Source organism: Crassostrea angulata, chromosome 10, assembly GCF_025612915.1.
Source record: "Crassostrea angulata isolate pt1a10 chromosome 10, ASM2561291v2, whole genome shotgun sequence".
Taxonomy (NCBI): domain Eukaryota; kingdom Metazoa; phylum Mollusca; class Bivalvia; order Ostreida; family Ostreidae; genus Magallana; species Magallana angulata.
The window spans coordinates 41,575,387-41,603,086 of NC_069120.1; the positions used below are offsets into that span (position 1 = coordinate 41,575,387).

Genomic DNA, 27,700 nt, shown 5'->3' on the forward strand with positions numbered 1-27,700 from the left:
CCACCAGAACTAACTTTGATGAAAACTTTTATAAAAAGACATTGTTTCTAGCTCTTGGGAAAAGCTTTATGCTTAATGACAAGAATGAAAAATCCCATAACTTTTTTTTACTCCATCAAGTATCAAAATTTTTGTTCTTTTCTTTTTACTATGTAAGTGCTTGCAGTTGAATTTTCAGTAGAATTAGAAAAGGTATTGATTTTTTGAGGTCTTGCGGTTGCACCCTTGCACAGTACCGATAGGTTTGACGTTGGTGGGGGTACCAGTACATCATTTATTAACTGCCTCCCGTCTACCGATGATGCATTGAAAATGATGCTTGTTTAATTTAGTACATCTCCCACCTTTGATATATGGTATTTTATTACGCTCTGAAACAAAACAATATCATGTAAGGTAACTTTGATGATTAGGATTATGTAGCCATGATGGAAAGCATGAAAAAGATGAAACATATGATGGGGAAAAGTCTCCTCTTACATTATAAAGATTCCGACATTGATGTACGCCAGGAAAGTGCCATCAGTGATATCTAATACAGTAACATGAGATTGTATGCCGCCATTTATCAGTTTATTAGGGCTTCTCATTAAAAATCGCCCTGAATTATTAATACATTCCTATCTGCTGTAGTCCTCAACTCTGTGTGTTACTCTTGAGTAAATCAAATTTGGCTCCATATTTCACCTATAGGGAATTCAGAATCTATGACACAGAGTTATGTCCCCTGTGAGTTGATAGAATACCTGTAATAATGGAGAAAGTGTTCACCACCAAAACAAAAAGACCTTTGTAAACAATGAATTTTTCATATTAATGTTGTTTAATTTGAGGAACCATGATATTTTAACAGGGATGAAATCAGCAAACATGACCTGCATAGAACAATTTTGCTGAATTTATAAACCATCTATTGTCTTGCTCCATATTGAATTTTATTGTTATTTGATATAGTGGTATATAGCGTCCCATTTCTATTAGATTTTGTTTTGATCAATATGCAACCCAGTTATTCTGTCATAAATTTTTGATATGACTTTAACAGAACTACATTTAATTTATACACAATTTTCTGTGCTTTAGTAGAATAGTTCATTGAAGGATTTGATTTGTACTTATGCTATCTTCAAATATGCTTTTTAATCAAATTGATGAAAATATAGAGTTAAAAGAAATGAAGCAGTCCTTGTTAGCATCTCTCTCTCTCTCTCTCTCTCTCTCTCTCTCTCTCTCTCTCTCTCTCTCTCTCTGAGGTCTCTAAGGTAGTTTGTGATTTAATTAAAAATCACATATCCTGACTTTGCACAGTTGTACAGTACTGAAGCATATGGCCTTGTTTGAGAGTAGGAACAAGGCAAACTAATAAAGCAACAATGGTCAATAGTTATAGCTGTAGATTCTGGTCTTGTTGCTGGTTGTGAGGCCGTTTTGTTGTGCGTAGTACAGTAGGAGGCCATAGGAGACTGTTTCATTGTTAAGAACATTACTGTGAGAGATGTCATTGATGCCCATGCATCATGCAAGGAAGAAAGAAAATTGAGAGGCAGAATTGGCTATAGAATATGGAAAACATGTAAAGTAGTCTGAAATTGCAGTCTTTTCATATTAAAGCATCACATGACAATAGTGCAGATGTACTTTGAAAAATGGGCACATGCAAAGATCCAGCAATAAAGCTTCAGGCGTAGCTAGGTTTTCCTTTTTTTTAAGTAGGTTCCTTATAAACCTTTTCAGGTAATATTTCAAAACACGAAAATCTGTATGGGGTAACAGAAAATTTAAAGGAATTTTGGATATTTGATACCTTGGGTGTGTGCTGTAACGATAATTTATGAATAAGTTCAATGGCTAATCATTCCTTACTGCATAGTCTGCACTTTTATTATATATCTGAGAGTGATTAGGCAAGTTGCCTTACAATTCAGGGTAGATAACCTATTTGAAAGGTCGTACATGCTATTTATTACCAGTTACAATGTAACAGTTGATTCTTAAAGTATCTTAGTGCATTGAACAGAGGATTTATGCTTTGCCAACAGTTTCCTATATGCCTTAATGCTGAGGAGCCGAGTTCTTTTGACAATTAATCGAGCTGACAGGTTGGGATCTAGACTTTGGGGCTGTCTTGGGCAACATATCTAAAGCACTATTGAACTTGTCCCTAGTGATATCAACCTTATGAATCATAAACATGGAGAAGATTTTATCAAGTAGGGGTTTTGATCACAAGATTGAACAGAAATACCAGCCATGTAGAATTGGAAGTCTTTGCGACTTGGGATTTTTTTTTTGCATGAATATTTATCGATGACTCCTCTGCTGGTCTTTAAATATTGACATTGCTTACAACCAAGATCCTGAGAGTTGCGCAAATATTTCCCCAAATTCCAGACATTGTTCATTGATTTTTTGTTATTCAAACTTCCACCATGGATTTCTTTTTTTCTTTTTAGTCTTTATTTCACCCACTTCCTTCCAGAGTTGGTATATCTATGATGTTTCTTGTATCTTTTGAAATACAACCCCCACCTGAATAAGGCTCTTTTATTTGTCAATGCGTTGATTATTCGATTCACAGAGAGATTTATTCCTTTTTAAAAAGTGAGGAATTTTTACTGCCATTCCTTCCTACCCATATGTCAAACAATTGATAGCGTCCCAATCTATAGACTATGAATTCTTAAATGAGATTGTGTGAATCGTAAAATTAAAAGTGACACACAATGTTTGTGTATTACAATTTCATCCCATTTCATGCATAATTTACCCCCCATTCTGAGCAGGAAAAAAGCAACGTACGAAAGGACCCATGTGTGTCTCCAAAGTATTCTTTTCACAACTATCAACAAGCTGAAATAGATCCCCTGTCATTATAAATTTTGCATCGCCCTTCAATAGATACTGAGATAGGGGCCAAATGAGTCATTGTTAGCAAACATCATGTAAAGTATTATAGAAATTGAAATTTATTGCATATACTTCAGGGGTAGTCTCTATTAGTCAATCGAGCAATAAATGTTTTACAAAAAAGCGCAAAAATGCCATTTCAGTGTTAACTTTATTGCATATACTTCAGGGGTAGTCTCTATTAGTCAATCGAGCAATAAATGTTTTACAAAAAAGCGCAAAAATGCCATTTCAATGTTAACTTCATAAATCTACAAAAAGCGCAACTCTGGTGCGCCATATTGAATTTCAAATGCGAGTACATGTACTATTGCGGCTGCAATCAATTTATTAATGTATTAGTGACAGATAAACAACAGGGTGACTATAGAGAGCTTGTGATAGTTTCCTACTATTGGTAGTCCCACACATGCAGGGGCGATTGTGTTATATAGCCCTGCAGGGGGAGCCGGACTGTTTGATTAGGTTGAGTAACAGTATTCTCCAGCCAGCCAGAAGCTGATTGATTGAGAAATCTCTTTAGTCTAGCTTTCCCCTGTATAAACCTAATGTCCATCAGGCCAGCTGGATATGTATGCAGTAATGAAAGGATAAAAAAGGCCCAGGGGGATGGTCAATCTATTGATCTCATTGGACAAGGCAATCAAGATGACAAGTGCTGGTCCAATACTTGGAACGCTTGGCTCAGAGAGGACCAATTTATTTATTGGATTAATTACAAATGCCAATGAAATTTTTCAAGATTATGTATACACTAACAATGCGATTTATGGTATTTCTCACCCCCCTTAGATGGATTTTGTTCTCCGTTTCTTTACTTAGCAATAGCTAAATTGTTACTTCCACTTTGGGCACCATTGAAGTATTTTTGAGTTTTAGAGAGCATCTATAGATTAGGTTGGGAGGGTTTAAAGCAAGGGATTGCGTTTGATAATGAAATGGGGAGCCGTCATTGAATTTCTGTCAAAATGCTAAAGAGTTTGGTCCGAGAATACCCCTAACCAAGACTGTTGACTAACGTAATGACTTGACGTTTCTTTTGCATTTAGACAGATTCATTTGCATAGAGAATTGCATTGTTGGATTTGGGCACCAGCAAAAATGGCTGTATTTTATCTCTAATTTTTTCTGCTTTGAACTTCTGAGTATCATGTAATGTGGGCCAGAAGATTTGTGGTTTAGATAGGGGTTTCCTTTTAAATGGTCTAGGTATGTGACTAGGATTTGTAACTTATGTCAGGAATGAATTGTTTTTTCTGACTCATAGCTTTCCAAATGAATTCACACATATGCAGTCTCCTCTGTGCTGGTACTAAACAAGCCAATTAATAAGCAAGCCATGTTCCTGTCGCGCAGATCCCTGCAGCACTAGTTCAGTTCCATCAAAAGATAATGGCCAGAAATGAATCTACTGATTGATCAGTGGGCTTAATCCCACCATCATTGTGTATTTCTGTGGACCTCTTCTATAACGACTTTTGTCATCAAACAGCCGGGGAAAAAAAGGTTAGGGGTAGCGGTATCTGGAGATCGATGAACGCGGGAGGCCTGATAAGCATGATGAAACCCTCTCCACCCATAACAAAGGGTCAACTCCAGAAATAAAGCGATAGTGCAGATTACAATGTACCTTTGTATTTGTCACAGCTTTTTACAACTGTGCACATGGACAAAGACAATTACTGGTTTTGTGTTTCTCCACTTGCACCTTTTGGTTTTGGTCTTATGTGACTGTGTATCATCAAGCACCTGTTTAGAATTAGATGATACATTGACATCACCAGAAATGACTTTTAGATAAAATGTTACAGGTCCACTAATTGTCCACTTATTTTGTATCCAGGGTCATTTACCTGCCGTTGGCATTATTGGTAGTTATATACTACGAGGAAATTCATGCAGGCTTCAAATACTGGGTATCAGTCTGCCTGATAAGGGTCACATTTATTTAACCCACATTTTAGTCAAAGTAGTCCAAAGTTGGTTATAAGGAATTTGGGGTCAATAGGACCCAGTACCATTTTGAACAGAAATTTCAAATATAATGGTCCTAAAATTTAATAAATGCTTAAATAAATTGTAATATCTTCTTTTCAAAACAAGGGGGAAAATTCTAACAATATATGAAACAACCATATTTCAGTGCTATGCAAAGTAATGGGTATAAATCTGTAAATTAAAGGAAATGTTTCTTCCAAACCTGAGATTATTGTTTTATTTTGGGTTGTATATTAAAATATTAATTAATTAATCTACCGGTAATTCTGAAATGTTTGAAGATAGCATAAGAGTAATACTAGTTTATAGAAGCTGGATGGTAAACACATTGCTCATCACACATAGCAAGGTTTTTCTTACCATCAACTACTGGAGATTCCTTATTTCACGCGAGTACTTAATTTCGCGACTTAACGATTTTGCATCAAATCATGAGAATACAAAATCGGGAATGCCAATTTTTTTTAAAATTCCAAAAAGTTTACATCTGTCTGAAAAAAAGAAGCGAGATTTTTAAAATTGTTGTGCTTCTTGGGATTTTATGCGGATGTTAAATCCTCGTGTTTAATTAGGAATTTACAGAATAAAATAAGTTATAAAAAACTAAATTCTTTTAGCTTTAAAATTTGATTCAATTTGAAGATTTCTCCATATCTTTATTAATATAACTCTTCTTTTCTGGAAGATTCAAAATAATCTAAAAATGGCCATCCAGCCTTAATTTATTAATGCTAAGATTGACCAAATATAATAATAAATAGTGCCAATATCTACTTAAGACAGGATTCATTTTGTTTTTGATCCAACAGGAACCCCTGCTTACGATTTCTACCGATTTTTACCTCTAATAAATAGTAAGTCCTGGGTTACCGTAGATCAAAGAAGTAAGTTACAGAAACAAACAATGAGTTGCCTCCCCTTGGATTGATAGACCCTAACTGGGTTCTCTGTGTGACAGCCAGTATACCATTTTATATTTTACTTCAGAGATTGCCCAAAAGAGGTTTAAAAAAAATATCTCTTGTAATTTAATGCTGATTGGGATTTTTAATAGCATCAGAAAAATTAATATTTCATTAGTTTTGTAATTTTTGCAACAGACCCCTCAATGCTTTTTCATTGGGATAATCATTTTCCAAACATATCTTAATGAAATTGTAAGTGAATGTACAGAGAAATTGATTTATGGAATAATACTGTTGTGTGCTGGGTAATTTTGGCCTGTTATATTTTGCCCCATTCACCCTCATTTCTCTTTTAACCACAACAGTGTTAGGGTGATTTGAAACTGGGGTAAACTATTTTACAACCTACATAGGGCAAAAACAACACAGGGGCAAAGATAAAGCCATAAAGAGCAGTACCCAATAAAAGTACCAGTAATTCATAACTGGGGGATCTAGAGTTATCTCTCTTTCAAGAGGAACAGAGATGAGAATCACACAGACATCAGTATATATCATCAAGCTTCACTCTCACTTTTTATCGCTTTGATGACATTTGATATATACTTGATGATACCCAGAACAACAGTCAGGCTCTATCAAGCCATGTTTAGCGGAGTGTAACATTTGTTTGAATTGATTTCCTCTATTTTTGTGAAATATTTATGAATTTCAATACACACAGAGCCCCTACATTTATCTTGTTGCATGTCTTTGTCATCTATAATTGTTATGTTCTGCGACTTGCAAGAGAGCCGAAAGCAAACATTTCACAACTCGGCATTCCTTCGGATGGTCTCTTTAAAAACAATTGTATGGTTTTATGCAAAAGTGTAATAAATGGGTTAATCAAATAGAAACATTCATTGTATCAACTTTATTTATTGACTTTGATCTTGATCAAATAATTTTAATTGAAGACAAATGGTACAAAATTGAATAAAGCATATCTTTAGAACTCCACTAGTTGTCCCCCCTCCTGTTTCTTTCCTCCTCTCTCTCTCTCTCTCTCTCTCTCAGTAAAAATTCTTGAACTTGCCCTTTATGTCCTTAAAAAAAACCAAGCAAGATTCCTCCCAGCATGAACTACATTGGCCTATTTCTGTAATAGACCATAAGATGAAAGTGGTTGTTTTTTTTTTCTCTTTCAAATGTATCAAATAAATTGGAAGTAAAGAGACCATGTAAAAGAAGAATGGAGTTAGATTTGAATCGATTTGTTTTCTTTCGTCAGCTTGACAAGTCTTGTAGTATAACATTTATGTGTGACATTGATGTGACAGCTTGATTTTCTTAATTGAAAAGTCGGGAAAAAAAATTAAGCTACAATGACTCAAGTGAAAGATTATAAAGAAAGAAAAAAGAACTCACTTTTCATACTTGTACAGATTATACCGATTTTTGCTGCATCATGGCAACATATGGATTACAAAAATGAATTTATAGAGTTTTTAGGCTTTTTAGATCTATAAAACAAATTAAAACAAGCTTTAAGATGGCGACATATTTTGGAAACCAAGATCAGCTAAATGTTTGTCTTCATCAATATTGAATCTGTTCTATCTGTTACAGCTTTATTATAATTCAAGAATTAGCACGCAAATATGATACTTGGCATCTTTCTTAATTCTTTCAGTGTAAATTATGTGATCTTTTTATTGTACGTTCTCTAGACTTTTGAAATCATAAGGCACTTCGTGTTTTATGATATTTATTAAGCACACAGTTATCGTATAGTGGTATAAAAGCAGTTAGTCTTTCTCAATCAAATCATAAGCACACAGAAAAATAAGAATAAGCAATTGTCGAATGATTAATCAACAAATGATTAATTAGCATAAAGCAAAATACAAACATGAAAATTATATTTTATACATATCTGGTTACACATCTGTTCTTTTTTAAATTTGAGATCTCTATAGTTGTTGGTGGTAATTTGATATGCTAGTGTCAGTTAAAACTTGTAAAGATGTAAGAATATGAAAATCTGTTAAAGTTACAGACATGTACAATAGCAAACTCAGGAATGAAGCTTGATCAGTATGTGTGTAGCTTGCATTGTATAGACAATGAAAGTGGTTGTAGATCTTCGAAGGTGTTTAAATACACCTTTATGAAGAAAAGAAAACATTAAAAAAAGGGAAGATATGTATTAGATGCATGAAAGGCATCAGGCTTGGGGTAATGCTAGAACCATTTTAAAAAGACCTTGGACTTTCAGTTGGATGTAACTATCTATTTCTTGTGTCGAATCAAGTTAAAAATGATGCTGATTTCAAGCGAAATAAACACCAATTGCTAGTCTTTACTCAAAAGCATGGCTGAACGAAATAGACAGGCCTACATCACAATGCTGTTAAACACAGCTACCCAAAGTCCAAGTTCTTGTTAAAATGGTTCTAAATGTAATGGCAATGCATTGCAATGCATTACATGTCTTCAAAGTAATGCTATTTATTTATTGTGTAACTGTTTTCTGGAACCATTTTCTGAACTGGTTTGCATGGATCTGGAGGACAGTGTCTAATCCATCCGACCATTTCATCCTTCCTAAAGAGTTACAGGACAGACATGCACCTTTTAAAGCAAAATGCATGCACTTCACTTTTACTTCCCAATTTTGTAGCCCATTTGAAGTGCTGACCTACTAATATATCCTTCTTTATTGAAGATGGTAAAACAGTATCTTTGAGTCCCTGCTTCGTGAGACTGCCCTTGTAGAACCTTTATTTAGTAGAGATAGGAAGATTTTTAAACCCTACATGATGCAGATTAAAGATGAAACTTTCGAAATGTTGATGCTCATATAATGCAACATCAATCTTGTATTAATCATTATATTTGAACCTGTAGATATGTTTAAGTGTTTCATATAATGAACATTTGCAAAAACTATTTACTTAGAAATATTTTTTAAAAACTTATTAACTTTTCACAAAGTATTGGTAATGGTAATGCATTTCTTTACTTATGTAATGATAATGTAATGCATTAATTCAAGAAAATTAAGTAAATTAAGGTAATTTAATGTCCAAATGCATGAAGTAATGTTAATGTAATGCATTCCTTTACAATGTAGTTCACCCCAAGTCTGGATGGTATACACTAAACCAATGGGGGGGGGGGGAATAAAATTCTATAAATATGCCAAACTTGAACCGTATACTGCAGAAAAGATGGTATTTAATGTACTGGAATACCAAAGAGTGTGTTCATTATAAGAGATATTCATGGACTTGAGGTGTATTTAAACACCTTACAAATTTCTGTAGTCTACCCCAGGTTCCCAGGGACCAACCAATCAAAACGCTATCAAATCAACTAAAAATGTCTGGGTTAGAAGTTATCTCTCCTAAAGGATACAAAATTGTTCTTTACATGGATATGAACTCAGTATGTTCAGTTCAAGTTGAAGTAAACTACATGTAATCAATTTGGTAATTCTTAAGACTGTCTTAATTTGTGCTATTTCTGCCATCATTTCTTAATAAGATGAAATTATGTCAGCCATTGTGTGCTGTGTATAAAAATCATGGTACATGTATTCGTAAAAATAAAGAACTTGTGCAGAAGCAATTAATGTTTACAAAATTTAATCTTTTTTCACTTAATTTGGAGCAACAGTACATCCCTGGGAATCTGGTTGACCAAGTGACAGTGATTCTCGCATGCTTGCATGTTAACTTCTCCACTAAAAAAACTTGGAAACTATCCCTTTTCAGAACCTTGAAACTTATCCACTCTTTCCCATTGTATTTTGTAGTTCAACCCCAAATCACCCAGGAGGTGAAGAACCTGACCGTGGCAGAGGAACATGTAGTCAGTTTTGTGTGTAAAGCCTCAGGAAATCCCCAGCCCACGTTCTACTGGGAGAAAGGCGGAAAGAAACTGAACACGAGGAGGAACCGGTTCAAAGTCTTCGACATGCCCTTCGGCAGTGTTCTGAGAATCGAAACAGTCAAGCCCAACGACAATGATTTTTTTACTTGTGTCGCCGAAAACGGGGTCGGAGATCCTGTCAGGAGCACTGGTCACCTGAAGGTCTACAGGATCGACCGCGAAGGAAACGGTAAGGCATTGTGGGTCTCCTAGTAGAATTCCAGTTGTGCTGTGTGGCGGTTGTGATGTGATTGGATTGCTATGATATATCATAATTCCTGTGTAGTTGAATTCAGTGATTGGTCTTTTCCCACCTTCGTACAAAATCAAAAGTCAAGCAAATTAATATCACTGTCAGAATATTATGCGAGTATATACACTATCTTCCCATAATCGCTAGTCTAGAATTATCTCCCTTTATATGATCAAATCTGTGATGAATATAATACAGTTAATCTAGACAGTATATAGAGAAGAAATGGGTAAAATTAACACAGAGTAAATGATTTCATGATTTCTGGATTATCTGAGATGTTGGTTTAAAAACAAATTTTCTGAAGATAAATGTTTTTAGATATGATAAGAATTTTAATGTTAGTATATTAAAAAAATCTAATGAATCTAATAACGGGGCCAAAGAGGTTATTTTTGGAAAACATTAATGTATTTACATAAGGAATAAGGAATCATTCTTTGAGTATTATGAGGTAATAATTTTGGTCGGGGCATGATCAAATCCAATAAAGCCCGAAGGGCTTTATGATAGATTTGATCACGCCCCGACCAAAATTATCACCTCATAATATTCAAAGAATGATTCCTTATTATTTATATTTATATAATTTTGAGCCATCATACGATTAAATATTTAAATATAAAATAGCAAACCCCGCTGGCGCCTCGATTTGGCGTCATTTGTATTATGGGCTATATAGTTCAAAATCGATACGTAGTGTTATCACAGGCAAAGACACTGGAAAATGTAAATATATATGTATAAGTTCGAGTATTGAAGATCTTGTTGTCTCCAGGTTTTTGAGTTATACAGCATCAGAGACAATCTTTGCTGATGACTAGGTGTATAGTTCTATTGTATTTTCTTTTCTTTATCATCGTGATAATGTGATATCTGCTGGGTTGATTTCCACTGAAGCACTAAACCAAGAAGAGCAGATTCTTTTTTTTATCTCCCAAGAGAGGAATTTTGTTCCTTGATCAGAGCAATCAATGGATGTTTTTATTCGTCTTTGATCAACTCTTGACCCTGATGAAGCATGCATCTCCTCAAAGATTTTGATAATGCAAAATTGAAAACTGGATAGGATGTTCAATATTTGATGATGCTATAAAATCTCCAGAAGTTATAAGATAATCATTAACCACACACTCTTGAGACTAAATTACTATGATTTGAATATCAGAATTATATGCAATGTATCAACAGAAGCAATTTTTGGATCAGCTTTTTACCTTGCTTTGGTCCACTTTATTTTTTTATGGTTATTGATCAGGAGTTGTCTTCCCTTGGGAGACCTTTTCTATGATTTAAACTAGAGTAGCCTCCCTTTGGGAGGTGCTGTAGTTTAGTTGCAACAAAAGAGAGGGGTTTACATTTTCTTCTTAGGACAATTCTAGTACTTAGTGTTAACCCATTTGGGGATTTTTCTCTTTGTGATTATGGGAATTATAGGAGCCTCCTGTCTTGGTTTTTTTTTTGTAGTCAATGTAGTGCAATATAATATTTAATATCAATTATGGAATACACAGGTTTTATTTCACTTATTCATGACCACAGTCATTCTTTATTGCCAAAACAAATCCTGATAATTAGGTATAGAGCTATGTGTTACAATATCATATAATTATTTTTTCAAAGTAAATAATTATAGGTTTAGAGTTATAATGGAAGTTTATTTCATGCATTCATTGACTGGTGAACTACCTGGTACTTGCTACAAGGCTGAACTATGACACACTGATAGCACTATAATTGTTCTCTTTCAGCAACAAATTTAAATGCAATTTAATAGTTGGAGGATTTTCACTTCTGTTAACGGAGCAATTAGTCAATAATTTGTTTCCCAGCGCATTCAGACTCTGCATCCGAGACATTAGTCATGAGCTGATTAATATGCAATGACGCTGAAACGATGACATCTGAAACCGGAGACATTATTTCATTTTGTATATGACAGTCCCGCTGTCCGTCTATTGATATGTCAGTGGGGAGTGTACTCGTACCGAGTGCACTCGGCTCAGTGTGGGTCTAGCTATTCTGGGGCTACATAAAAATTTGAGATACAGTCCCCCATAAAGTTCCAGGCCAGTATTACGTTTACTCTTGTCTGTTTATTCGGAAGCGTTAAAGGTCTTTGCAGACGGACCATAAAGACACCCCCATTGCACTCCCAGAGAGAAACACACAGATTGGTTTTTGTATGGTCAGACAAAGCGGAGGGCCATTAGAATATCCGAGGCTTTGTGGAACTTTTCTGTATGCAAGAATTGTACACTCATTGTATTGATTTTGTCTAAGTTACCATGGAAATCTAAGCTCCAGTCATGTCTTCTATACAGGAAGAAAAAAGTAAATTACTTGCATCAATTGTTTGATTAGTGTTCTATATACAATGTACCACATAGGTATTTGCTTTTGATATTTGTACCCACAGTTCTGATAATTAAGATGTTTTTGAAATGATCTGTCTAAATAATTCCATTGATATCAATTTTTCATTTGTCATCAGCAGAAACATTAAATTGTGTATTTTATATTTGAAGTTGGGTGGGAAAATTATCTGATCTAAATGATGTACAAATCAGATAACATATATTGATTGGTGTAGTAAACAAAGAATTAAGCCGTCATTTTTCAGACCTTAATATCATTTGATTATGTTTTACATGTGTTAAATGTCTTCTCTTGATTTATTTATTGATCTACCATTTTAATGTTTTTTTGGAATTTTGAAACTGAATTCTTAGAAAAAAGAATGCTGTAAATTTCAGGTGAATATCTTAAATGGAAAAAAACTTATAAAGGTAGTTATAAATGTCTTTTTGCTTTTTATTCTAATGGATCCAAATTTCTTCTCAACCCTAAGATGGAATAAAACAACAGTTTTCTTTATCTGTTTTTCATTTGCATCTTGATTTAGTGTTGTAATGTAAAAGTTGGTTCACAGCTGTCGTGAGCCAAGAGAGATAACTCCGACTCAACACAAGACTTTGTTAGGTAGAGTGTTTTGCTTACCTGAGAGCTCTAATCTGTTGTCAAACCTGATTAATGATTGATTCTTTATCAAAAAAGCCTTTCCTAAAATCAACTTAAAGAACATTCCAGATTTGTAAAAAAAAAAAAAAAAAAAAAAAAAAAAAAATATATATATATATATATATATATATATATATATGCTTAAAAATTTTTAGAACTGAATTTTATTAACAAAAAAATTTAAAAACTGGTTGATTTGCTTTTCAGAACTTGTCATTTTTCTCAGGTGAGCAATACCAGGAGCTTTTTTCCGATTTTGAAATAGATGTGGTCAGCATAAATGCACCGTACAAGATGACTTTGTGTACTACTTTCTGCAAAAGTCTCCCACTGTTGTCTGACCAGTAGAGATGCCTGTATTTTTCCTATCCATAATCCTCCCCTCTACCCAAGTCTACCCACAATTCCTCTTCTCTCTGTCTCATTCCAGATCTACCCTCCATAGATCTTTTTCTTCGATGTTCATTTTCCGTACAAATAAACATTTCCTTATCATGTGTTTGAAATATACCAGTTTACCAGCAAGTTATTGGATTTTTTTTCCTCTCTGTCTCTGTGCCTTTATCAGCAACGAGTGCAGAGTTTTCCATCTAGGAGTTTTATATATATCTACATTTCTGTACACTAACGATAGTTTTTTTATTTATTTTTCATGATACTGAACATTCATTTGTCAAACTAATGTCATAGACTGAGGGCTTCTGGTACTTTCTGAAACTGAATGTGAAACTTTGCACGTACTGAAATGTAAATTCACACCAAAAAATAGGGTTAGCTGATTTAGTATAGAAATGAGTGTGAACAAAGTTGTTATCTGTATATCATTGCTCAATGAATCTCAGAGCCAAGATTTCACCTCTCTCCTCTTTGTCCTTACAGAGTTTCCACAAGGCTATCCCAACATTATCATCAATCCCGAACTGAAGTCTGTGGAGAAAGAAAAGCCAACAGTGATGCAGTGCAAAGCGGATGCTAATGGTCACAAGTTCGAAATCGAGTGGTTCAAAAATAATGTCCCAGTAGAGCTGGGTGATAATAGAAGACTGACCATTACAGACACAGGTATATGTTTGACCAAAAGTGGGAGTCATTAAAAAATTAAACATAAATATCTACAAAAGTTTCCCAAGCAAGGTGCCACTTCTGAAATGATCTAATACATGCATTACATGGTAGAATGCAAACATTTTAACCTTGGTAAAATTATAATTAGTACCGGTATATGGTAACTATTGGAATTCCATTTGTGACCATTTTATGTATTTAAAAAAAAAAAAAACCCTGTTTTATTTTAAGATAAATGTTATTTTGGTAATGAGATATTAATATATATGTTTGACTGTGAAGCTGTCAAATAGTGTAGATAATGTCTGTGAAGTAGTGTTCATGGAATGAAATGTTGCACCAAGTAACGCCATTATATTTATAGCCCAGACCTGTTCAGTACCTGACTTGTACTGTATATATATCTAGATGTGACTGACTCATTTTGATTGTTAAGGGAGATAACTGTCCGATCAGCAGCTGAGTCAGTCACCCCTGGGTATACACAAGTAGACGTTAAAAGATGAATACAGAAGGACCGCCTATATGAATTGTCTTCTCCTACGCTACATTGCAAAAAATGTTAATTGCAATATTGTTGCAAAATCAATATATTTTTTTTCTCTATCCAATTGAATCTTCTTTACACATAATGTATTTATGTTTGATTTTTTTTTTTTATTTAAAGCATGAAAGATTGATTGAGAATTTGTTGGAACATGCTTCCTTGATTCTTTATCTCATAGGAAATTCTTTTTCATCTTCAGGCTCTCTGCAAATTGCCAAGGCGCTAGAATCTGACTATGGGAGGTATGAATGTGTAGCATCCAATGAATATGGAGTGGCATATTCCTATGCTGCCATGCTCTATGTCAGAGGTGCGTATCTCCAAGTGGCCATTGAAAAAAGGAGGAAAACTAAAACAACACAAGTTAATTACATTTTCACACCCATACAAGAGTCATCTTCTTGGGAACATGAATTTTGAATTGTGTAACAAATGATTAAGAAGCCTAGAGAAACAAATTATTAACAGGCTTAGAGAAACAAAGTTTTGCACTTCATTTAAAATGAGTTGATGAAGAATACGAAAAAAAATTACAGAAAGAACATTTCTATTCTCTCTCTCTCTCTCTCTCTCTCTCTCTCTCTCTCTCTCTCTGAGTGAGAAACAGTGAAAGATGATTCATTTTGTCTACTGATGAAATTTTCCCACAAGAAATACTTAGTTTTCATTATTAAAAAAATTGTTAAGTAACAGAATTTATCAGTGAGTTATCTATCTTGGTAAAATTCCTACTGCTTCCAAAAAATGCCATCACAAATTATATATATTCCTGTGTGGCTCCTAAGTGAATGAATGATGACTATTATACTCTTGTTAAACATCTGTCAGTTATCACCAATATGGAGGCCTTTCATATTTTCCATCTTTCCTTGTTGTTGAACCCAGACTGTAGATACCCACAGGCTTATCAGATAAAGTGTAGAAAACAATATTTCATGGCCGTAGCATCATGTCAGTTTTGACATAAGTAGTTTTGCAGAATTGTTCTGTTGAAATACAGGAAAATTGAAAGAGAAACACCTTACTGTTATGAATTTTCCCCGTTTTTGCATTGTGTAATGTAGTACAGTGTTTCATCGGACAAGTTAGGCAAGTCCAAGTTCATCTTTCACATCACAGCTACCTCCCACCTCTGATGATAATATGAAACAAAGAATAAAGTCATATATTTTTTTTAAACATAGCTAAATTATGATTGATTTATAAATATTTTCTCTCTCTCTCTCTCTCTCTCTCTCTCTCTCTCTCTCTCTCTCTGTGTATAAGACTTATCTCGACTGTCCACTTATCAGTACTTTAAATACTTGATGAAGAAAATAAACACAGAGAAGGGCTCTTACACTTAACATGCTACCAGTTCTTGAGATCAGTAGCCTCATCTAGACAGAGTGGAAGATATCAGGGGTTATTTGTGATGTAACATATGCTTAGCTTTAATCACAAAAAAAAGGCTTGGATATCATGTAATCTTAGCACACACCCTTCGTCTGACTCCGCGTATCACTGAGCCTTCTTATTTCACTAAATTGATCAGGCCGATATAAATTTTAATGAAATATTCCTCAAACCTACCATCACAATTTCGATATCTCTTGGATTTCATTTAAGAAGAACACACACCTTTTGATATGCTATTTGATGCCATAAAGTGTTATCTATGCATTACCTTTGTAAGATATGCCTCATAATTCACAGAAATTGATACAGATTATAAAGATGTTGCATGTTAGAAATTAATGTACCGGTATGTCCTTGATGGATGTCTGTCTATTTAGGTCAGTTAGGTCAGTCTTGAATATTTGGGGAAGATATTGAATGGAATTTTAAATTTTGCACCAAGAGTTATCTTCCCCAAAGATAATTTTTGCTGGAGAATAAAATGATATAGTGAATAAAGTTGCTAAAATCAATTATTTTCTACTTTTCAATGAAATATTCTCCTTTTCGATGAAATTCTTATAGAATTGCCACTAAGAATGTAAAAGGTAAATTACTTTACTTTATTTTTCCCTAGTCCGAAGAGTTCCACCTCATTTTACTATCCCACCAAAGCGAGAGGAAGTGGACCCTAACGGCAGCGTCAATTTAACATGTGTGGCAATAGGGTCTCCGATGCCATATGTCTTGTGGCGAGATGGCGCCAATCAACTGGGCGAACCTGTCATAGGAAAAAACGTCCTTCAGTTAAAAAATGTCACAGAGAGCAAGAACTACACATGTGTTGCCTCATCAGACCTTGGGAACATCGAACATGTGGGAGAAGTCATCGTCCGAGGTAAGATGGCTGTCTCGTGTCACCGGCATGAACGCTATGTGTTAGAAATGTACCTTGCAAATACTAACAATATTACTAACTCAAATCCTGGCAAAATCCATTATGAATGTCTCATTTTAAGCCACAATTGCAAGAATGTGTACCATATATTGAAATGCCATATTAGTTGAGGAACAAGTGCCATTGTAGTAAATATATCAGGAATGTTTTCATAGTTCAGTGCATCAGCTATTAGTAGTAAATGTGAAAAGAAATGAATGAAATAAATAGCTTTACCATGTAGAAGTTCGTTTCAAATGTCTTTTGTTCTAGGTTGCATGTAATTCCATGTACTAGAGTTGATTTCAATGTCATTTAAATGCTGTTTTTTGCCAACTCTTTTAATGCAGCCAAGGTTATTGATTCTGGTATGCAATCTCACCTGTTTGTCTTACATGAACAGCATGGGTCTGAATTATATCATAATGGTACATGTAAAACAAGTATATGAATAGTTATCTCTGATTGTGGTGTATTACTTTGAAATATCATACATTACATATAATTATATATATATATAGATAGATATACCATCTTGTGTATGTGTATTTTTATAACCACTGACCATATCTTGTTATTTCATGTATAGTCATATACTTAATATTTATACAACATTTTTTTTCTCATTAAAGTTTATTCTGTATAGATGCATCAAAATTAAGTTTTGTTTACTGCAGTTTTCATAAAAAAAAATGGAAACCTTATGTCCTATTTGGCACAGACTTATCAAAAAAACTGGAAGATAACACTTTTTAGAGCGAAAAAAAGATTCCTTGAATTAATTCTAAATAGTTTTTTTTTTGTATTTAGTTCAAATGAGATAAATTTTTAGAATGAGATAATTTTTTTCTTCTTCTACAAGGTTCATTATATGTGTTGGATTTCTTCATAAGTGATTTGATGCCTGTACAGACTAGCTGTTATCAAACTTCTTGAAACCCTTTTGCATTTTGAGTGCCTTAAAAAATATTTGCTGTTGCAGTTCTGCAGAAAACTATATGAACCATGTCTAAATTAGCAGTCAGCATCTGTTTTAAGATTATTGCATTAATTGGGATTTCCTGATTAAAAGTGGTTATGTAAAAACAATATATTCCGGCAGATTGTTGATATTTTGATAGAATCAAAGCTATATACATTCAGTGCAGAGATCATAATATAATCCATGCTGTTGAGTTGTTGGGATGGGGGGGGGGGGATGAAAAATTCATGGCATTTTTTACTTTTACTTTTTTTCCTTCACTTTCTCCACGACTCATACAGACACAGACACCGGGGGTTTTTTTTCTCTTGTGGAGTGCACTATGTATATGTGTTTTTATCTTTGTCCAATTTTCACTGGTAAATTAAACAGCTGTGAAGTAGGCTAAAGGGTAATGAGATATACATGTGCTGTTTGTTGATCTTTTTTCTGGAGGGGTGGCATTGAATCTCATTAAATCTTTACTGGCCTCTGTCTTATAAGCTTGCCCACATGAATCTTGCCTTGTCCTGAATCTGTATGTACCTTTAACACAGGTTTTTATGATGAGTTTTTGGCAATTAACAAATTCTTGAAAATAATTGTTATTGGAAACTATAGAGGTGCATTAATTTCTTGTCTATATCTTGGTACTTAATCTTCTCTCAGTCCTTTCACCCAAATCCATCTCAGCATTACACTTACATGATTTCAGATTAAAGCATTCTTTTCCAGGAAGAATCTCCATTAATTCCTCTGGAAAATATTTGTGTTTCTTTTTTTTTCTAAATTCTTTTTTCTTTCATGATTTTGAATTACAGAATCAGAAAATTGAGAGCCCCGGCTCAATCCTCTTAGAACAACATTTGATAAGTCAGAACGCTGGAGAAGATTCCTATCACCCCCTCACCCTAGTAGACTTAGCTTTGAAAAACATTTGATGGAGAGCACCAAATTTTATTTGCTTCATATTTTCTCTAATCTTTGTCTTATCACGTAGATGTATGTTATTGAATGCTTTTTTTATCCTCTATCTGTCAGATTATTCTGATAAAAAGCCATTTTCAAGTTTAGCACATATCAAGAGAAGTTGGACTAAATTCAATGTACTGTATTTCTTAAATCTGACACACCATGACACAGTGTGTTACATGGTGAGTTGCTATGACAACCAGATTACCAGGATGATGAGAGAGGTTCCCCCTCTTTCCTCACAGATAACGATTAACCAATCAAGTGAGTGAATGAAGTCACATGACATATCAGTAGCAAAGAGCTTGGAAGTTCCCTCTGTTACAAGTGATGAAGTAAAATGAAAGCAAAACAATACAAAGGATTGTTTTCCCTGTGACATGCAATGTTTTAATTATAAGGCTGGGATAAGTTTTCATCAATACTCTAGTTCCCGGCTTATGTGTTTAGAGGATTATAATTAGAAAGCCATTGCCAGCTCAGCACCGTGATGTGATGATTATCTATCTTCTCTGAGAGAGAGATTAGAAAAAAAAAATTTGTTTCAATTCAATGCCTGATGAAAACTTGTGGAACAATATGGCACACATCTCAAGGAGATTTCACTACATGGAATGTATTGTGGAGTGTTTATTTCTGTTGTTTTCTCTGAATGGGATTACTGGTCAAAGTGTCCCGGTAAAGCCCACAAGATTAACCCACTGGGAGGTGACTCCCCAGACAGTGAGGCTGACATGGAATGCTGGTGACAGTGAGGTGATAGTCCAGTACAGACCAAAGGACGACCCCGGGGCTGAGTGGATCGAGACTCGCCCAAAGAGTGAAGAGTTCACTGTGAGGCGTCTCCAGCCCTTCACTGTTTATCAGTTCCGAGTTGTTCCTGTGAATGTCTATGGTCAGGGTCAGGCTAGTGATATTATTGAAGTTCGTACTGGAGAACTAGGTTTGTTTATTGATATTAATACAAACAACATGATCAAAAACTAAATTGAAAAAAGGGAGGGATAAAAACAGTTGAGGAGAAAATCTTCAGTCAATTATTGCTTAATCTTTATTACTTCAATTGAAATCAACATGTAACTGGCATAAGAAGTTTGCCAATACTTAGGTACATCTTCTGATTAGCCTTGGAGGGTGCTGGCTAGAAGTAAGCAAGAAATTTTGTGAGGGGCCATCAGAAGAAAACCTTTTCATTTGACCTGTAAAGTAGTTCACACTGAGTCAGATAAAGTAGCCCCCCATGAACCAGGCCTGGTGCACTCTGTACATATTGTTTTTGGTGGGTGAGAAAGTGGCTAAGGGGAGCAAGAGTCTGGTTATTTACCGACATGCCACAAGGTAATTAGTGTCCATCAATCTATTGAGGTTGATTATCACTTATCACCAATCCTGTACCAGAGATTGGGGGCTTAGTTAATAGCTTATCTGCTGCACAGCAGGCCAGACCCCTCAGTGTTTACATGCAGTAAAAACCCATCTTACCCTACCCCTGCTGTGAGTGGGTGGGGGGTAAATTGCCATCACATAATCTGTCTGTTGTCAGCGGAAGGGATCACTGTTTATGTGTTAGAACTGTATTGATTATTAAATATTTGGTGAAGGAATTTCACCACTCAATTTGTTTTAAAGGAATCAATAAAGATTAATCAAATATAATGACAGTCATATTTTAAAAAGAATATTATTGAATTCTGTATCTGATGGCATGTCAATTTTCCATTGGGAGAAATTGTTACTTTCAAATCACATTTAAGCCTGATACATGTATTACAAATTTACAAGAATACCGATAACTATACTTGCAGAATTAATGAATTCAGTGACGGAACAAGTTAAATTATGCTGAATGAAACCGTATCGATTTAAAATAATTAACGCTATCCCTGTTGTCTTTCGCAACGATCAAAGAAATGAAATGAAAGCCCTATAAAGGTTGATGAAGCAGGAAATTAACTTTTCTATCAAACATATATTTTTTGTCTCAGAAGTTAATTGCGCAAAACTGCTTTAATCACTCAACTTGGATCATATATATGGCCCAGGTACAAGCGCTAAGTGAATTTGGTAGACATATTAATCAATCAATACGATACTTTTCTGCCTCGACAAGAAATGGAATTATCGGGTGCTCTAAAAATTTCAAAAGAAAAATCTGTTCTATCAAAGGTTTCTGACCTTGGTGCTTATTCTTTTGTGACTCACACTGTGTTAACATTAGCATAGTAATACTGTTATGTCATTGTCTCAAAACAGGTCTCTGGAGGTGTTAAGTATTTTTCATATTTTAATCATATTCTTACTCTTAGGAATACCTAAATATGAAAAAAAAAAAAAGAAGAAGAAAAGAGCCAAAATTTTATTACAGTTTAATCAGGTCCATCTTTCTTAGTTTTATTCCCTCCCGACATCTGTATCTGTCAATCTTTTTATTCTATGGGGGGGATTGGAGGTAAACATTAAACTTGTTTGCCTGTGATTCATCTGCAGAGCTTCCAGCAAATCTTAGATGAAGAAGAAGGGAAGGGGGGGGGGGGGGTGAAAAAAATGTTATCTGATCATTGAGGAGTTATCAGGTCAGATCCTAGGAGCATCCGTGCAGTTCTGCAGTGAGAATGTTTCAACATCTTGGGTAACTTTGCCATCTCAGGTTCTCAGTCTGATGTTGTAGGGCTCAGGTTTCCCGAATGAGGCGTTTGGGAGAGAGTTTATAGAAAAAACAAAATGGAGAAGAATTTTTGTGAGGGTTTTCTAGAAACAGGTTTCTTATGTTTCAAAACTTTACCTTACATCTGAAGAATTTCCACAGTTACATTTGGAATAATGGGTTCGATTGTGCTGTTAGTCAGGAAGCAATGAAATCTTGATTTTTCCTTCTTAAAAGGTTCATCAAATGCAGCACTTCCGTGAGGGGAGGGGGATTTCAGAGAACATACATTGAAGATTCCTATCTTGACTTAAATGTAGATTCCAAGATATGTCAGAAGAGTCTGTCTTGAATTTATTAGGACAATACTTCAATGGCATTTATTTGGTCAAGGCCATTCACTCCCAGAATTCGGTCATTCAAGCTGGATTCTGTTAGTTCCTCTTACATTGAAGTGACAGATGAAGAATTCCATCACACACACTTCCGTACAGTTTTCTATATTGTATGACAGACCCATTGATAAGACTCAAGTGCTTACAGCTTCTGTTGAGGTTCTTCAACACAAAATTGTGTAACAATTTACACTATTTTATAATTCCTCCTTTTATATCTCTTTTTTCTTTGTATTTCACCTATAGTCAGAGAGAATTTAAGAAATGTCATTCAACACAAAAGTAGGCTTTGTAAAGGATAAATTGATTGAAAGCAAATGAACAAAAAACTTGTTTGTTCATTTGTTTCCAATCAACTTATCCTTGTTCACAGCTTTCTTAGATCTTGAACGTTTGAAAAAATTTTTAGAGCACAGGAAGTATGTATCATTAATACAAGACATATATTTAATGTCCAAAAATTTTCATGTCTCTCATCGACTAAATCTCAGTAAACAGGACTTCATCATTGACTATACCAAATTTCAATCTTTTCTGGAAACTTGCTGTGTATAGTGAAGGTTGTTCAACAACAATACCATCTATCAGTTGGACGATGTTGTTTTTCTAGAGACTCTTGAATTCATAACATCATTTTAAATTGATTGTGTGAAAGAAACTTGGGTTCGAAATTTCAATTTTAAGATTCAATGTCAGTTTTCAACAGACATTTCTTTTTCTATTATGGAAATTTATTGTTGTATTCACAGCTTCTTGAGCACCCTGAACCATCAATATAAAAAGAATACAGTTATCTTTGAATCAGTCTTTGATGCAGGAACTATTTCTTCTCTTAGTGCATGAGTTTATTAGTCTGCTCCAAATTCTCTTGAGACTTCCCTCTTGGTTGCAAAACCTGATACTGTGTTACTTAGCTTGTATTTTTGTGTGCTGGGGATCCAATTTTATTTTTTTGAAAGATGTTATCATGTGAGATATGCCACATCCTGTCAGTTGGAATATACTGTTTCACCTGGGTTAGCATGCTTCTGGCAGATAATGGCAGTCGGACTTCATGGGGAGTGTTTGATTAGCCTTTCTGGTAGTGGCCTGTATTTAATCTCTTTGCCACACTTATTCTTCGCTACATCTTTATATACTCAGACTGACCTTTGTAGCAGGTAAATTAAAACCCAAAGTGCACTTGCTCTTTTTTATCCCCCCCCCCCCCCCCATCATTTACAGCCTGCTGTTTACATCTTTAACTGACTTGGGTCAAATCAATTGGGTCAAGTCTATGTATTTTGGATATATGTATTGAGTTAGATTATGCTAATATAAAACAAGATAAGACGGGTTTTTTAAGTTTATGTTCACTGTTCAAGATTTCACATGTATCACATTTTTATCAAATGAATTTATTTTTCTCACATGTTTTGCATGATATTACATGATATACCAGTATATTTCATCAGTGTTGAGCATGCTTTGACTATTTGTATATACCATACTGCATTGTTCAATGATTGAAAAAGGTATTGACCTCTTTTTGCAAATATGAAAGAATTTGTACTATACCGAAATTATTATATATTCGGAAATAATGAGGAAGCTTGGTTTTTAATAGGCAAGTTTTTATTGCAGCCCCAGGAACTCCTCCCAGATATGTAATAGCCAAAGCTCTGAATCCTAGAACAGTCGAGGTCTCTTGGCTACCCCCAGAAAAACCAAATGGAGTCATACAGGTTGTTGCCATATCTCATATCAAAAATACTCGCATTTTTTATAATTATGGGATTTTTTTTTTTTTAATAATATGTGGGTTTTTTCCCCCAGATATTTGTTTTGATCAAAACTCCAAAATTATTTTCTCCCTCTACCAATAAAAGTTATGAACAACAAATCTGGCCTAATTAATTAATACAAAGAGATAGTTGAAGATACTATGAGATATATTTAGTGTCATTTTGTTGTAAAAATGCAAATTTTGTTATCTTCGACAGGGATATCGAGTGTTTTACACTCTGCAACCAGATTTACCCATAATCCTGTGGCACAACCAGGAAGTCCAATCAAACACCAACAGTACCATCATAACAAATCTGAGTCCCAATGACACATACACCATTTGTGTCCTGGCTTATTCTGCCAAAGGGGAGGGGCCAGTGTCGCAACTCATCACAGTCATCACCAATGAAGGAAGTAAGTGTCATGTGACTCTGTTGTGGCTTAATGATTGGTTGATTTTGAAGTGCAGTACTTTTTCAAGAAAGCACGCATTGTCTGATTCCATCACTGATGGAGATGTACTTATATAGATTTAAAAAAAAAAGAAAATGGCATGTTTGAAAGAATTATTCCTATGCATGGTAACAAAACTCACAATGATCATGGTGATAGCATGCATTTACCATGCTGTAAAATTATGTAGTAACTTAGAAATATCAACAATCAATATTTGTTAACTAACTTGTAAGGTATAGGCTCTAGAACATATCATGAAATAAAGACCTCAAGATTTCTTCTCACGTCTCTAAGGCAAAAAGAGTCAGAAAGATTTCTATGGGGGAAATGCAGAAAAAGTACATTTGCAAACTGTTGACCATCTTGCTGTGTCTTATTGCTAGTAGCCTGTACTCTGAGACTAATTTGCATGAAGTTTAGGTTTTGCAGTCATTCGAGTACATCCCTGTAGAGTGGATCCATGTGATTTAGCACTAAAACTGCATGCAGTATGTTATCTACCAAAACATTGCAACAGCCAAACTATAGCAACTTGTTGGTGTTTGTATGACGCCCAACATATTGCGTATGTGCTAGAATAGAAGGCCCAAGATTTGGCTGCTGTTATAGGCTTTGGTAAAGCATCCTTTTTGTGACATGCATCAAATTAACACTCTTTTTAGAGATTAGCTAACCAAACTAGCTTGACAGTGCATAGGAATTGAGCAAATTGTAGCTGCATCCCCTCTTCTCTCCATCTTTCCACCTTGTTTATTTTGGCCTTTCCCACTAGTCTGAGTTCAGATAACAAACTCCCCAAATCTGAAAGGATTCAAAATTCAGATTACACTGAGTTCAGGTTAAAACAGCATAGACTGCCACAGTCTTTTCATGTTCTTATTTTTTATATCTGCTTCTCACAAGAATTTTGAAGAAAGGGGAAGGAAAATGGGTGGTAGCTGAATTTACAATTTCATTTCCAGAGGTTAAAGATGAGGGAGGAGAATGTGTACCATACATTAAACTATAGATGGGTGGGGGAGGATGTGTTTAGTTTCCCTTGATAAGTTTTTAATTTGTTATTGGTAGGACATATTGCCCAACAACCATCATGCAATAAAATATGTATGGTGACTACTTACCACTTGTTATGTACGTCATACACTTAAAGAGAAATCATTTATGCCTACTTTTCAGAAAATCGTTTAGACCCAAACGGTAAAATTCAAACACATTTTAGTAAATTCCCCGGTCCAATTACAGATAGATTCACCGGTAAGTCTATTCAATCAAAACACGTACATTATTTTTTTCCTTCTTATTTAAAAAAAAAAAATTCATATAAGATGACGTTTCTATGCTGTCGTTTGAAATATATATATCTGTGCATGTATTGTTGATATTATTTTTTGTGTCCTCCTGTTAAGTGTTTAACCATTAAAAAACTTTGGAAAAAAAAGATGTTTTTTTAATACATCTTAGAAGTGAGGAGAAAGAGATATTTCAATACCTGTGTCCAATTCATATTTGTATTTGTAATACATGTGACTTCTCTACTAATGACTTTGTCTGCAGTATATACGTGCTCGCGCGGTGTTGTACAATTTGCGTATGAATATAATTGCGCACTGTTTAGCTAAGCATGTTGTAGTTGCTATCTAGTATTCCATTTTTTGCTGCGCGAAAAATGTGTAGCGCCTTTTTCTTCACATTTATTTTTCTATATCGTTGAGTGTTTTCTTAACTTTTATGAAGAAAACATGTTATCTCTATTGAACCTTATAGTTAAATGCTTTAATTTTGAAATGTCAAAAAAGAAAGTTACAATATTTAATTATCCTATGCTAATCATAAAGGTAAAAGAATAAGCGATATGCGCTTGCATGCGAAAAACTAATGTATAACAAATACTAAAGTTTTGCTGACTGCTGTTAATGAATTTTGATGCATAGATATTTAATAAGCGTTTGTTTCTTTCCCCCACTACCTACTATGCAACAGACAACCAACTGGGTAAGCACAGCGATCATTTTTCAAAATTATTTTTAAGTTTTTTTTTTGGTCACAATTTGTATCCTGTACACAAGCTACATGCAAATGATGTCCATTGCCAGCGCTTTCATCAGTGGAATTGCACTTTGTAAGTGATGAGGATTTTTAAAACATTTCCAATACAGTATGGACAAATGAATAAATAAGCAGATTGCAATGGAATATCATATGGATGAGGATTTGTGTATTCATTCCCCCGAAATTGCACATTGATTATATGTGTATTAGACAGGACGTTTTTTGTGATTACATGCAATATTTGTTATTTATCACGACATCACATATTTGTATTCTATTATCTGTGTATGTTTCCCCGTGTAATATTGTGCCATCTTAGAGCAGAGTTTTTACCATGTACGTTTTCAAGAACAACCCAATTAATGTGAACTGTTCACCATTCTTTCAGGTGGTTTGCGTAAGTTGATTTAAAATTGTTCTGCATGAAAGAGAGAAATTTATCACTGAGAATATGGATGTATGCTGGTATATATAAAAATTGTATGCCCATAGTAAAATGATTTAGGAACTGCAATACGGTCCCCTATATCTATGTAGACATGGACTTTTTGATAATTCTATCTTAGACTTGATAGACAAATATTTTGTTGAATGCGGTAACGTACTCAATCAGATCTTTTTGTTTCACACTTCTGAATGCGATTTGCACATTTCTCATTTGGAATTTTTTTTATTTAATGAAGTACCACATGGTCTCTTGCCTGAAATCAATCACACTAAAACCTTCGAACCAGCTTGCATGCGATCTGTTGAATAGAACATTAATGACTTTTTCCAGATTAATTCACATTGTATGTGAAGTTGAGCATTACAAACAGCAGAGGATTTGATTCTGGGGGGAATTCAACAGTAAAATAAAATAACATGATCCTTTAATGGAAACAATATTAGAAGAGTAGAAGAGAGGATTGAACATAAAAAGCTAGGGCAGGGAGTATTGGAATTCTAGCCGATGCTAGGGCAGGGAGTATTTGATTTGCACCTGCTGTTCCTAGGTCAAATTAATTAATACCGTATACTATACAACAAAATGATCAGACAAGGAATGGGGGGGGGGGGGGGTTAGAGAGTTTTTAGAATTGTTTTTTAAACATGCAGTTTTTTTTTTTTTTCAATTTAGATATTTAGTCCTACGCTTAAGTGTAAAATGGAGATTACCATACCCCTTTTGAAAAAAATGAGTGATATGCTTTATTTAATCACATCTCTTTTTATGTTGATCACAAATTGCGCAATTTCTTCTCCACAGAATCAATGTAAGAAAACAGTAATGTAGTACCTCTAAGGAAACAACCAATTTTTTTAAACCATAGATTTAAGTTATATTTATTGAAAACAATTGGATCTCAGTAGTACCAAAGTCAATCATATTGAACTTTCTGACTTAATTAGTTTGTACTTGCTGATGCATGATCAATCTATCACATACATTCTATCAAAACAATGTAAATGGGATTTCATTAATTGCATGAAATGATATAGAATGTATTATGTATATCTTAGAAGAAAAAAAAAAAGAAATTCGAAC

General features: G+C 34.4%; 1 protein-coding gene across 13 annotated transcripts in view; it reads left to right on the plus strand.

The window, feature by feature from the left end:
* LOC128165580 (receptor-type tyrosine-protein phosphatase delta-like) overlaps positions 1-27,700 on the plus strand; it is an 83,127-nt gene that overhangs the window by 35,798 nt on the left and 19,629 nt on the right. For 9 of the 13 annotated variants that reach the window (XM_052830246.1, XM_052830249.1, XM_052830242.1 and 6 more), the window contains 7 exons: positions 9,613-9,918; positions 13,882-14,064; positions 14,814-14,924; positions 16,629-16,889; positions 17,279-17,356; positions 23,524-23,624; positions 23,883-24,081. In XM_052830246.1, coding sequence (XP_052686206.1) covers positions 9,613-9,918; positions 13,882-14,064; positions 14,814-14,924; positions 16,629-16,889; positions 17,279-17,356; positions 23,524-23,624; positions 23,883-24,081 — 1,239 coding nt within the window. Of the gene's footprint in view, positions 1-9,612; positions 9,919-13,881; positions 14,065-14,813; positions 14,925-16,628; positions 16,890-17,278; positions 17,357-19,154; positions 19,805-23,523; positions 23,625-23,882; positions 24,082-27,700 lie in introns of those variants that run through there. The other 4 variants (XM_052830253.1, XM_052830254.1, XM_052830250.1 and 1 more) reach the window with 3 other exon arrangements.